This window comes from Manis javanica, chromosome 1, assembly GCF_040802235.1.
Source record: "Manis javanica isolate MJ-LG chromosome 1, MJ_LKY, whole genome shotgun sequence".
NCBI lineage: Eukaryota > Metazoa > Chordata > Mammalia > Pholidota > Manidae > Manis > Manis javanica.
The window spans coordinates 101193249-101207984 of NC_133156.1; the positions used below are offsets into that span (position 1 = coordinate 101193249).

Below are 14736 nucleotides of genomic sequence, written 5' to 3' on the forward strand. Positions count from 1 at the left end.
ATTAAGTGAGAAAACTGGACACTGAAATCTGGTTATCTGTAAGACTTTACACTATGCCATGGTCCTTTTTTCTGCCATTGAAAAAAATTAGGGTACAATATATATAACATAAATTTGCCATTCTAATCATTTTTAGGTATATAATTCAGTGACATAAGTGACATTACCAATGTTGTACAACCATCACCATTACCTATTCCAAAACTTTTTCATCACTATAAACAAATTCTGTAACCATTAGGCACTAAACCCCCCCCACTCCTCCCTTCCCTCAGGCCCTGGTAACCTCTTACCTACTTTCTATCTCTATGAATATGGCTGTTCTAGATAATTCATATAAGTAGCGTCATACAATATTTGCCCTTTTGTTTCTGGATTATTTCCCTTAACAAAATTTCAAAGTTCATCCATGTTATAGCGTGTATCTTGACTTTGTTCCTTTTTATGGTTGAATAGTATTTCATTGTATGATATACCACATTTTGTTTATCCATTCATCTGTCAGTAGGCACTAGGGTTGTTTTCACCTTTTGGCTATTATGAATAATGTGGTAATGAACACTGATATACAAGTATCTATGTGAGTCCCTTTCTCAGTGCTTTTGGGTGTATACAGAGGAGTAGAATGTAGGGTCATCTATGTTCAGTTTTTTGAGGAGCTGCCAAGCTGTCTTCCATAGCAGCTGCATCATTTTACATTCCCACCAGAAATGTGTGACAGTTCCAGTTTCTCCACATCCTTGCCAACACTTATTTTCCCTTTTCTTTTTTTAAAATTGTAGCCATGCTAGTAGATGTGAAGTCATATCTCACTGTGGCTTTGATTTGTATTTCCCTAATAATGAATGATGTTGAGCATCTTTTCATGGTCTTATTGGCTATTTATGCATCTTCTTTAGAGAATTGTCTATTCAAGTCTTTTACTCATTTTTCAACTGAGTTGTCTTGTTTTCCTTGAGTTGTAATTGTTGTGTATATACTGGATATTAAACCCTGTCAGATATATAATTCACAAATATTTTCTCCCATTCTGTAGTTTGTCTTTTTGCTTTCATAATAATTTCTTTGCATAAAAGTTTTAAATTTTGATGATGTTGAATTTCTCAATTTTTTCTTTTTCTGCTGTGTTGTTGGTGTTTTATTTCTAAGAATCCATTGTCAAATCCAAGGTCATGAAGACTTATCCCTATGCTTTCTAAGAGTTTTATGATTTTAGCTCTTACATTGTTACGGCCCTTGATCCATTTTGAGTCTTTTTTTCACATTATGTGAGGTGAAGTGTCCAACTTCACTCTTTTGCATGTGCAAATACATAGCACCATCTGTTGAAGAAACTATTCTTTCCCCACTGAATGGACTTAACACTCTTGTCAAAAATCAGCTGACCATATATGTATGGGTTTATTTCTAAACTCTAAATTCTGTTCCAGTCATTTATCCTATGACATATCACCATGTTTGGATTGCTATAGCTTTGTGGTAAATTTTGAAATCAGGAAGTCCACATTTGTTCCTTTTAGAGATTGTTTTGGCTACCCAGGGCCCCTTGCATTTCTGTATGAATTTGAGGATTGTCTTTTCCATTTATGAAAATAACCCAGCTCTTTTCATTTAGAGAATGAAAGGGAAATCCTTAAGTGCTGGAATAAAAATCAAAGCCAGAGCAGGGAATGATAACTGGAAACAATGAAGTCCACAGGCCTATCAGGTAGACTTTTATGGACTATGTGGGGAGCCTTAGATGGCTGTGAGGTGGCAGCATGGCTGGAGTTGGGGCTGATGCATAAAGCTAGACTGCACAAAAAGGTAAAACAGGAATTAGAAAAATACTATTTACTGACTAGGGAAAGTGGCAAGAAAGTTTACTGTATGTTTGAGTTCCTATAAATAATAATTAGAAGAAAAGAAATAATAAAAAATTGGCAGCCAGAGACGGGTAAGATTCCTCAAGGGAGGAACAACCTAAGACAGTCACAGTCGCAGGGGGGCCATCAAGTGAGAAATTGGGAACTAACAGAGGTGAGGCTTAGAACCTCACCCCCCCTGTTTTGAGAGAAATCTTCTGCATCTGTGGATGTTTTGTTGCCCTTGTCTAGCTTGGATTAGCACATAGTCTACAGGCACACACCTGATCATCTACAATTGCTCTTACAACACTAAACTATGTTTTCTACCTTTATCTTGCATCTACCTACCACTTCAGCAGTTTATTAAAAATATAATAATAATAATAATAATAAGGGAGAAATGTGGGAATTCACATATAAATCAAGTATAAAAATCAAACGAATAATCATATTTGACCTGATTGTTTATAGTTCATAATGCGTGATCAGAACTGAAAGTTTCTGTGATGACTGCCCTTGTCCTGTTCACCATGTAAGAACTTATTCACTATGTAAGAATTCATTCACTATGTAAGAACTTGTTCGTTAGGCTTCAGAAGATTGGAGACTGTTGAGAATTAGGCTTGGGGTTGATTAATGATTGTGCATTGAGTCCCCTATACAGAATTTTATTGTTGTTAACAACCATCTGATCTATAAATATGAGAGATGTCCTCTCAAAAAAAATAAAAATAAATAAACAAATAAAAATAAAAAAATAAAAATAAAAATAAAAAATTGGCAACCCAAGCTTCCACCATGTGTTAAATATAAGGAGTAAATTTATACTGCCTCCAACTTGCTACACTGATGGACAGTGACTGCATTGGGATATGGGTGGGGACTTGATAATATGGGTGAATGTAGTAACCACATTGTTTTTTCATGTGAAACCTTCATAAGAGTGTATATATCAATCATACCTTAATAAAAAAATTTTTTTTAATTTATACTGCCTCCAGTTAGGCAGGAACAATTTTTCCAAGCTAAGAAAATAACATTAAAATTTGGTCTGGTATCAAATTAGATAAAAGAACTAAAGTCCAGCTATAGGTTATTGTTAATAAAGCTATATAGAAAACTAAAAAAACTTACATAGAAATTTTCAAAATAAAGGAATGAGGGAAAAATAGCATATATGTTAAATATTGCTGATATTCAGTTGTTTTACTTATAAAAATGGCAACTTCATCTGATTCAATGAATAATAACCAAAAGAGCTACTAATAGAGCAATTTTAGAATGAGACTTGTGGTAAGAGCACTGCTAGAGATAAAGGGAGAGTCAAGAATCAATCAACCTGGAAGATAAAATGATAATGATTATAACTGTGCTTACTAATACAATGTCTGTATAGCAAAAAACTGTATTACAAGGAGAAATTGACAAAGCTATAATGATTAGAGGTACTAGAAAATTGCACTTACCAAAGTTTTTAGATTAAAAAAAATAAGATGGAGAAGGTTTTAACAACAAAATAGACATAGAATTCTATTCAACAAATTGTGATATATATTCTTTTAAAGTACATACCAAATCTTTTCCTAAAATTGCCACATGATAAATCACAAAAGAAATCTTAGAAAATACCAAAGAACTGATGTCATACACTCTATTCTCGATAACAGTATAATAAATATAGAAATCAACAAAAGCATAGTCTGAAAACTCCGTATGTTTGGAAAAAACAAAGAACACTGCTGAATGATTCATTTGGAAGGAAAACACAACAGAGGACTTGTTTCCAGCAGTATGGCAGACTAGACCCTCCTATAAACAACTAAGGAACTTACATAAAATGTTCATTACATGTTTTAGATGCATTAGTGTGCTAGAATGAAAATAAAGAATTAAAAGAATGCCAGAGGCCAACAAACAAAGGAAAGCAGAGACTCTTAAGAGGTAAGTCTTGAGTGTATTTGCTGAACCCCAGGGTTCTCAAACTTAGTTTTCATGATTGGCAGAGTGCAGGGTATAAAATCAAGGCCCAGGACCCTGCCCAAGATGGGGACTCTAATAGAAGATGCTCTTGTATAGATAAATCTAGAACTTTGAGGCCCTCAAAGTAAGAGAGAACTAGAAATAAACCCTGGTCCAGAGATGTAGGTTATGAAATCAGTTATGTGGTCACCATCAGCACTTTTCTTGAATATCAAATGTGGTAATGTTTCATGTAACATTTGTTTAAATTTTTGTGTGTTAGTATATATTTGTATGTGAATGTGTAGATGAGTACACTTGGTTGCACTGTTATTTTTTACCATCAATCATAGTCAAAAAAATTAGAAAGTTGCTGCCCTACAGGAAGCCAGGGCATGTGTGCACAAAGAGACATATACAAGCTATTCATTTCAGGATTATTTATAATAGCAAAATACTGCAAGCAACCTAAGATTCTATCAAAAGTAGAAAGGATAAGTATTATTTTTGTACAATGGAACATTATTCATCAGATAAAATGAGATAATTACATCTATTTATGTCAACATATATATCATAAAACGTCACATTGAGTGGCAGAAACAAGTTGCAGAATAAGTATAATTGAGTTTGTTAAAATAATACAAATGGTGCTGTTTGAAAGGTAGACAACTTTAATATACCAACTTCTGAAGACAAAAAGAATGGAATGGGATTAGGGCAGAGTTCCAAAGGGTGGTGCAAGTGTGCACATGCATGCAAATATTTCCCTTAAAAAATTTGTAAGTGAATATGACAAAATGTTAACATAAGGGTGATAGGCACTTGGGTTGTATTATTTACTAAACTTTCCTGGTATTTGTAGTATTTGATTTTTTTAAAAATGTATCAATGCAAGAAGTAGGTAACAGTTATAGCTTTTTTACAGAGAGAATCTTTATGGGATGAATGATGTCAGAATTAAATTTTTAGGTGTTCTTTAAAAGAACATATTCAGTTATATTATGGTACCTTAAATTAGTTGAAAACTACATAATTGCATGAGTATAGTGTCTGAGCAGAGAAGGAAAAGTTATAGGTAAGAAATTACGTGTAAAACCCTACGTATGAGGATATATTCTTCAGTACATAGAAAGGGGAAATACAGAAATTAAAGACCTGAAATCCACAAGAAGTAGCCCCCCAAAATGCTTATTGATTTAGAAGCCTTGGTGAAGAAAGGAAAAAGCTCTGAGTATTGTATTCAGGGAAAGCAAATTACCCTTCATTGGAATAAATGTTAAAACTAAACATTCCATTATCAAAATTGCAACTTGTTACTTACCATGAGGCAACAAAACAAAAAAGATATAATGTATCTATTATTTTTGTCATTCACATTTTTTTGTTTGTTTTACTTAGCTGGTCACCTGACATTTGAATGCCGCAATTTTCTCCGAGTAGACCCCAAAAGGGACATAGTTTTGGATGTCAGCAGCACAAGTAGTGAAGAGAGTGATGAAGAGAATGAAGAACTGAATAAATTGCAGGCCCTACAAGAAAAAAGTAAGCAATAATTTTTTTCCTTCTAACCTTTAAAACTGTTTCTACATGTTCTGCTGTATTATGTCATGTTTATCTGTTGTTTTCTTGTATTTATCATTAAGAACTTCTGTATTTTTTATAAGAAGTACTGCATAGGTAAGTATATTGGGTTTGAATAAGTACTTTGGCCAAAATTAAACAGCTGATCAGTGATAGAAGCAGGAGGCAAGTCTATTTCTGATTCTACAACTCAGATTTTTTTGTTATTGTTCTATCACACAAAGATGTGTTCACATGGTAGAAAAAGTCTGATTTAAGACTTCATTTAAGACCTAGAAGAGAGGTGTGGTAGGAAGGGGGAAGAAGTGGAGGTGGAGAGGTGGGGGGCAAGAGGGAAGGAGGGGGAGAAGGTGACTCGAGCATTTAGACACAAGCGAGAGGATCATGGCGGATGGTCCCTGGTGTAAGTGCAGAACGCAGGCGAACCCACAGCGCAATAACATTTCAGTTTAAATTCTCAACTGGCAATTGGCCGAAAACTCCCATCTGAAGACATGAGCATCCAAATGCCATTTTGTGATTTGGCTACTGTCTGCTTGACATAGGAAGGCCCTATCAAGGAGAGCTAAAGGAGTGACTAGCAAAAGAAAATCAATGGAAAATCTTTTAACTTCCACCACAAGAAGATAAGAGGTCCCTCCTGCACCAAGAAAGATCTGAAGATCTTTTTCAGTGTTGTTGGAAGTGTGGGGTGTGAGAAGTCAATCAGTGTGTGTCAAGCACCTTGTTCTGTGAAGGGACACTCAGGTGAAACTGGCATTTCTTCAACTGGAAGTGCGAGGAAGTACAGGAGGCGCAAGGGCAGTTGGCTCTGCCACCGCCTTGGATCACACTAAGGCACCAGCAGTCCGACCCACCATGGCCGCTGCATCAGAGCAACTGTCAAGAGAATGAAAAAGGCAAATAGTCTAACACCTTAGTGTTACTTAAAAATGGTTTGACCTTGCTGATATAGATGGTAAGGGAGGAGAGAAATTGCTGTGAGTGTCATGATAGAGATCAATGTGATATGCATGTTCTGCTTTGTTTCTTCTCTTTTACATGCTTTTTCCTATAAAAATAAAAGTGGGAAATCATTTAGCTTGTAAAACACTGTTTAATCATGTATGTTTGTATTTTTACATTTTAATCATTCATTGATTCAAAAAGTATTTTATTGGGTATCTAAATACCTAAGTTATTTTTATTGTTAAGAAATAAGAAATATGTTGTGTTTTTGATAATGATCATGCCAATAAAGCACTCAGTGACCCCGCTGTGGAGAGAGCACTTGCTCTGTGCTAGACACTATATTTGTGCTTTTTAATGTGTTGATTTAATCTTCATGGCAACCTCAGGAAGTAGAAAGTCCACTGGATTTTGTGTGAGGTTTACAATATTTTGTGTAACTAGATGAATTACTTAGCTTTTTTGGGGTTTCACTCTCCTCACATGTAAAATATGGGACTGAGATTTATCTTCAGATCCTTTCCAGGTTTATAATTCATTAAATTAATATACATTTCAGAGCACGGGAATCCTTTGTTGACACATTATCAGAATACCCATACTTTATTAGGAAGCCATTAAAAAAGTACAAAATCATTAACACAAACTTTTTGAAACCTAAAGTTCTTTTCACTTTAAAAGATGATTCAATACATCCTTCATAGCACTCAATCTTTTATTGACATATTATCAGAACACTTCACACTTGACTAAAGATATAAGTGCATGAAAATAGTAAAAACATAGTGGTATATAGGCAATATTGCAGAGAGATGTGAAAATGATACAGGAGCACAGAGGTTAGAGCAAGAATCAGAAGTCAAGAAGAACATCACCAAAGCAGTAAGTAGTTCAGGGCTTGGAACTTCGACAGCTAGAGTGAACATGATGGTGATGTTGCCTTCATGTAGCTCAAATTTTAGTGGGGAAGGATGGCAGGTAGATTTAGCAGCCTCCCAAAGCATGTCTTCCTCCTGATCCCCAGAACCTGTGAAAATGTTACATTACATGACAACGAGAAGTAAAGCAGCAGAAGTAGTTAAGGTTGCTAATCAGCTGAGTTCAAAATAGGGAGATTGTTTTGTGTTATCTGGTTAGACCAGATATAAGGGTCCTTAAAATTGGGAACATGTGGCAAGAGAAGGGTCAAGGTCAGAGCAACGTGATGTGAGAAAATCTCAGCTGGCCATTGCTGGCTTTGTAGATGGAGGCGGGAGGTGGGGACACATGCCAAGGAATAGGCTCAGCCTCTAGATGCTGGAAAAGGCAAGAAAATAGGCTCCGATAGAACCTTCAGAAAAGCACAGCTCTGCCAACATCTGATTTTAGCCCAGTCTTGGACTTCAAGAACTGTTACATAACAACCAAGAGGCTGTTACTGTAAGCCTCTTTAGTTTGTGGTGATTTGTTACAGCAGCAATAGAGAACTAATAGAGTAAGAAAATAAACAAGATTGGATGATTTGACAGAAATAACAGGAGGATGTGAGTAAAGGATGAGATGTGTTAGGTTAGGTGGCCATGGAAGGTCTTTGAAGCTCTGACATTGCAGACATGAAGAAAAGAGCAATCCAGCCATACAGAGAAAGAAAGGCAAGTACAAGAGTGCTGAGAGGCTTGTCACATGCAAAGAACAAAAAGGTTATTTAGGGGGAATGTGTAAGAATCGTGGAGAAAGTGTCGAGAGCCTGCATGTGCAGGTCCCATAAGCCATGATAGGACACTGAAGAGCCATTGGAAGACCTCAGGAAGAACAGTGACATATTCTGCTCTATGTTTTGAAAAGAGATCCGTCTGACTGCTATGTGGTACATGGAGACAAGGGGACAAATGAGGTGGGTACTGTAGCAGTCCAGGGGAGGGGAGTTGACAGTTTGAAGTGAAGTAGCAGCATTAGAGATGGCGAGGTATAACCAGCAGTTTTTGTTAAGTTGGATGTTAGTTCTGCAAGATGAGTAGGAATTTGTTAGTAGAGGAAAAAGTACACAGGGAAGCAGGAAAGCACAGTGATATCTAGGGAGTAGGATAAATTGGGCATCATGGTAGCAGGTTTAGAGAGATAACTGGCTATCATGTTCAGTCTAGAGACCCTTATTTGCCATGCATAGGAGTTTGGAATTCATGTATATGCAATGGAGAGCAATCAAAATTTTAAGTTAAGGGAATAAATCAGTCTTTGAACTAAGGTTTTGTGGTTATATATGTCCTCCATTGTCATTTTGTTGTAAAAGTGAATAATAACGATAGTTTAAGTTGTATTTTCTTAGATTCAGAATGGTTCAGTAAGATTTCATTAAGTACTTGTCAGTAAAGTGTTTAATAATTCATTACAAAAAAAAAAAAGACCTAGCAGAGAAAGCTTGACATTTTCAGTTCTGAAAGGACATTTCTACCCCTTCCATCTATACTGCCCTATTTAAAAACACACACACACAGAACACACGCCCCACACCACCAAAAAAAAAAAAAACCTTTAGAAATGGGACGGATCTTAGAGAACACGTAATTTAAACACCTAGTTTTAAAGAAAAAGAAAATGAGGATAAGTGACTCTCCAATGTCACTAACCGCTCACAGTAAAGCAGCACCGTGATCTAGGTCTCTTGCCTACTAATCCTTTATTGTTTTCGTGATACTATGCTGCTCTCCTACCTTAAAGATCAACCCGTCTGTTGGTTCTCGACTTTTTTCCTCACATCCCGTCATGAAGATGTTTATTCTAGAGGCGATTTTTCAGACGACCTGGGACAAATCCACCCTTGGAGGAAGGAGAGGGAGTTAATATATACTCTCCAGCATATGCAGTAGCTTCTTTGTTAGAATCAGCATTTCCCTAACCTCCCATTGAGAATAATTGACTTGATCTAGCTTTGTTTTTTCCCCCTTAAAAAAATATGCTTGCTGATGGTCACTTAAAGGCTCAGAACTTGTTTCCATGTCTCATGACCTGCACCCAGGACATTGCTCATTCCAATATATCATACAGATTCCGACACTGAAGTATTACGAAAGGGATCCATATTTATTTCATGGTCATCTAATGGAAGCCCAGTGACCCCTACCCAAATAAATAATAGATTGGTTCCTGAGTACATGGTGGAAGGGAGTGTAGAGTTTGTGGTTCTTAGTTTCATTGATAATTTTCTGATCTTGCTCAGAATCTTTGAAGGAGTGAAGGTAAAACTCTGACCTGTGGAGTGCGAATCTCATCCCATGTCTTTTAGTATGCCAGGGGGTTCCTGGAATCTTTACCTGGTCCTTAGAGTTAGAGAGCTCTGGTACCAACTATCTTGAACAAAAACTTTTGTTTTTGTTTTTAATGACAGATTGATAATAGCCAAGAGAAAGCAGAGAATTTTCAGTGTACTTATATAATTAGTTGTTCTGCCATTATGAAACAGAGACATGAAAGGAAGGAGAAATGTCAACAAAAAAACAAGATTCAAACTCATTTTTATATAAGTTCTGTTTTCTATTTTGCCTTTGTATATATTTGTGTCTATTATAATGCATATTTTTAATGCATTTAATAATTTATTTCATTTAAATTATTAAAATAATTTGTATCATTCATTTGAAATAAAAGAATTCAACATGACAAATATATCCATTTTTGATGAAAATTAAAAATGTGAGAGCAGGACTTGACATGGATTATTGTCTCATTATGCTATAACCTGTGCAGCCTTAGAAAACAATATTGCCAGTGCCATGAGATGAGAAAAATCGGTCAATGCATAGCAAGGGTCATAAGTTCTTACTGACTCACTGTGTGTGTGTGTGTGTGTGTGTGTGAACATGCTTACTATCTAGTGGTACTGTTGTGCTTCAGGAAGCTTGTTAAGGTGGTTTGAACTTCCTGAAGAAACTTGCCTTTGGAATTGTAAATGGTAGGTAAATAACTGAAGACTTATTTATATTACAGTATGTGTAAAATCAAGGTAAAAGGATGTTCCTATTTACAAATGACCCGAGAAATTAAGAATATTTTCCCTCATTCTTCTGTTTTACCTAGTGTTATTTAATATTAATCAGTAGTTTGCCTGTAATCAGGGGATAGTCCTCTCCTCATAGCTCATCCCTTAATATTTTAAGGTAGTCTTTTAGTTCAGACCAGAAAAGAAATGTATTTTGACAAATTTGAGAGCTTTTGGCTTAGCTTGGTTTTTTGGTTTGGTTTTGTTTAAGAGAATTTTATCTTAAATTTATACTTAATTTTACTGAAATATGGTTGGCACTGGAACTTACCTAGGAGAATATGCCAAAATCATGTATTTGCATATTACCATTATTGTTTCTCCCCTTCCCTTTAGAAACTGCTACAACCAGATTAAAATGAATGGCTTACTATGATTTCAGACTTCAGAAAGATAGAGCTTAAATGAATCCAGAGGATAATTGGAGTAAAGCCTATATTTGGCTCAAAATGTACTTTTTATAAGATAGCTGCAAAACATATTTTCGAAGTAGTTGTTGGAAGACAAAGAGCTTATGGAAAATTTAGATTATGGGTCTAGGTTTGAAACTGCCTAGTCAGGTATTCAAAACCACCTGGAGTAGCTACAAATCTGGTGACAGATATACAAACAAAGATCTAATAGCTGACCTTGCTGGGACTGTTATGGTTGGTCTCCTATACTATTCCAAACTGTCTCTACGCATTGGATCATAACCACTGACTCCTGTATGTTGCAGAAGAGACTACTACTCTTGCTGGTCATTACAAAATTCAACTACTAAAGTACATAAGTACCCTCTTGCCTTCTATTTTGTACTGCAAAGGGTGGTTCGATCTTCTAAGAAATTGTTATTTTTCAAAAATTCAAATTATTTTCCCTGCTGTGTCCCTGTACATTTTGACATACTGTCTCAGAAGGAACCTCAATAAGTAGAGGTGGAATACTTTTAAGGGTAGTAGTATAGAAACACTGAACTATCTAAAATTAACTTTTGTCTTCAGTGATTAAACTCTCCTATCCTATTATTGTCAGTACTGCTAGTTACTAAGGATAGATGGCCAGAAAAAAGATATCTTGAATTCTAGAATTATTTTGTTTTTATCAGAACTAATTTCTAGTTCTGATAGACTATAATCTAGTCTGTGGATTCCTCCATTATTCCTAAAGGGAGAAGGATACTATTCCCAAAGAAAAGAAAACTAAAGTGACTATTATAATGTCAGATCAAGTAGATTTCAAAATGAAGAATATTACAAACATCCAAAATATACAAAGAACTCATACACCTCAACACACACACACACACACACACCAATTACAAAATGGGCGGAGAGCCTAAACAGACATTCCTTGAAAGAAAAAATTCAGATGGCCAACAGGCATATGAAAAGATGCTCCACATCACTAATCATCAGGAAAATACAAATCAAAACCACAGTGAAATATCACCTCACACCAGTCAGAATGGCCATCATCCAAAAGACAAGAAATAACAAGTGTTGGCAAGGATGTGGAAAATTGGAACCTTCCTACAATGCTTGTGGGAATGTAAATTGGTACAACCACTGTGGAAAGCAGTATGGAGGTTCCTCAAAAAACTAAAAATAGATACACCATTTGACCCAGTAATTCCACTTTAGGAATTTCCCCAGAGAAAACAAAATCCCTGATTCAAAAACATGCACCCCTATGTTTATCACTGCATTATTTACAATAGCCAAGATAGGGAAGCAACCTAAGTGTCCATCAATAGATGAATGGATAAATATGTTGTACATATATACAATAGAATATTATTCAGCCATAAAAAGAAAAGAAATCCTGCCATTTGCAACAACATGAGTGGATCTAGAGGGTATTATGGTCAGTGAAATAAGCCAAGTAGAGAAAGACAAATACCATATGATTTCACTTATTTGTGGAATTTATAAACAAAGCAAAACAGAAAGAACAAAACAGCAGTAGACACATAGACACTGAGAAGTGACTAGTGGTTAATATTGGGGAGGGGTTAGGGTGGGTGGGGAGGGTGAGGGGGATAAAGGGGCACAAAAATTCTCAATCATAAGTTGGTCATGGGGATAGTAGCACAGCATGGAGAAAAAACAGAATATTACTAGGAACAAAAAGGACTTTTCCATGATAAAAATGTCAGTTAGAGAACATAAGAATACTAAGTGTTTATGCAACTAATAACAAAATATAAAATATATGAAGCAAACCCTAATAGAACTACCAGGGATAGATAATCCTATGGGTAAACAAATTCACAATTATAGAGATTTCAAACACTTCTCAATAATTGATGGAACAAGTAGACAATAAATCAGAAAGGCTATAGAAGACTTGAATAACTAACTCAACCTATTTAACATATGTAGAACACCTTACTGAACAACAGCATAATACACATTGTTTTTCAAGTGCACACAGACCATCAACCAAGATAGACCTTATTCAGTGCTCTAAAACAGGTCTCAATATAAAGGATTCAAGTATGTTCTGTAGCCACATGAAATTAAATTAGAAATCAGTAGCAGCTTCCTGGAATATTTCCAAATATTTGTAATCTAACACACTTCTAAATAACACATTGGGTCAAAGAAAAAAAGCAAAAGGAAATTCAAAAGTATTTTGAGCTGAATGAAAATAAAAACACATAAAAATGGAGAGATTCAAGACAGCAGCATGAGAGGTGAGACAGAGAATTCCTCCCAAAACCACATATAGTGTAAAAATATAGTTAATACAACTAGCCCTAAAACAGGATCAGGAAAGAAGGCTGCACCAGACTGCATACAACCTCATGAACAGAGCAGACCTCAAGAAAGAGGGTAACATATGAAAGCCTTGATCTGGCGGGATCCAAACCATTCCCCCACCTCAGCTGACCAGCGGGAGGAAGAGAAATGGAGCCGGGATGGGGTGAAAGCCTAAGACTGCTGAACACCCAGTCCTGGAGTTCTGATTTGGAACACAAACCTACATTGTGTGGTGTTCTGGAGGTTGGTGGGGTTGGGGAGCTAGGACAGGCAGAGTGCTTGAGAGACTGAGATTCTCATTTGTGGAGGACAGGGATCCACATCTGGCCACTCTGGGACAAAGGAAAGGCAGGCGGTCTCAGAGGCTTCCTAGAAGCGAGAGGGCTACTGAAGGGGCGGGGCTTGCATGGAGCTTACTATGTGGGAGAAGGGATAGGTGAACAAGGTTGTCTGGGTGCACTCTGCTCAGGTTGGGAACTTTGAGGAGCTTCAGGTGCCCCATGCCCCTAGCTGCCTACTCAGCTCTGAGACCCCCCCACTGCATATTCTTCATGGCCTGCCAGCACCTGCTCGCGAACAGGCAGTCACAGTGCTGGTGTCAGGCCAGCCAGAGGGAGGCCCTGCCTACAACAGCTAGAGACGCCAAACACAGAGGCTTACACGTCTGTGCTCGGCCCACTGGCTCTGATACTGGAGACAGGCACTGCAGCCAGGAATCAGGAAATGGCTTTTTCCTACCACCAGGTACCAGCACAGCTACCCTATGACCCCCAACCTTACTCGAGGGACTAAGCAGCTCCAGGGACTAGAGCTTTGGGCACTAGAGAACACCACATAGAATTATGAAACGTCAAAGGACCAAAATTGAACAAACCCCAAAAAAAGGGCCAAATGAAACTGAACTCACCAATCTTCCTGAAAGAGAGTTTAAAATAAAAATCATAAACATGCTTATGGAGGTACAGAAAAATATTCAAGAACTCAGGGACAAATTTAAGACAGAGATTCAATCATTAAGAAATTCCATATCTGAAATGAAACATAAAATGGAGGGATTTAAAAACAGATTAGATGTAGTAGAAGAGATGGTAAATGGAATAGACATTACAGAAGAGGAATACAAAGAAGACAATGCAAAGAGAAAAAAAAGAATCTCTAAGAATGAAAGAATATTGAGAGAACTGTGTGACCAATCAAAATGGAACAATCTGCATTATAGGGGTACGAGAAGAAGAAGAGAGAGAAAAAGGGATAGAAAGTGTTATTGAGGAGATAATTGCTGAAAAATTCCCCAGTCTGGGGGAAGGAGATGGTCTCTCAAACCACAGAGGGGCACAGATCTCCAAACACAATGGACTGAAGAAAGACAACATAAAGACATATTATAATGAAAATGGCAAAGATCAAGGATAAAGACAGACTTTTAAAGGCACCTAGATAGAGAGAGAAAAAAGATCACATACAAAGGAAAACCCATCAGGCTATCATCAGATTTCCCAACAAATCTTACAGGCCAGAAGGGAGTGGCATGATATATTTAATGCAATGAAGCAGAGGACCCTTGATCCAAGAATACTCTACCTGGCAAGGTTATCATTTAAATTTGAAGGAGGGATTACACAATTTTCAGATAAGAAAA

General features: G+C 36.6%; 1 protein-coding gene across 2 annotated transcripts in view; it reads left to right on the top strand.

Moving 5' to 3' along the window:
• SREK1IP1 (SREK1 interacting protein 1) overlaps positions 1-14736 on the top strand; it is a 50336-nt gene that overhangs the window by 14893 nt on the left and 20707 nt on the right. Inside the window, exons 3-4 of one of the 2 annotated variants that reach the window (XM_073235764.1) lie at positions 5208-5351; positions 5936-6646. In XM_073235764.1, the coding sequence (XP_073091865.1) occupies positions 5208-5351; positions 5936-5967 (176 nt within the window). In that variant the 3' untranslated portion in view covers positions 5968-6646. Of the gene's footprint in view, positions 1-5207; positions 5352-5935; positions 6647-14736 lie in introns of those variants that run through there. The other variant, XM_017670839.3, reaches the window with a different exon arrangement.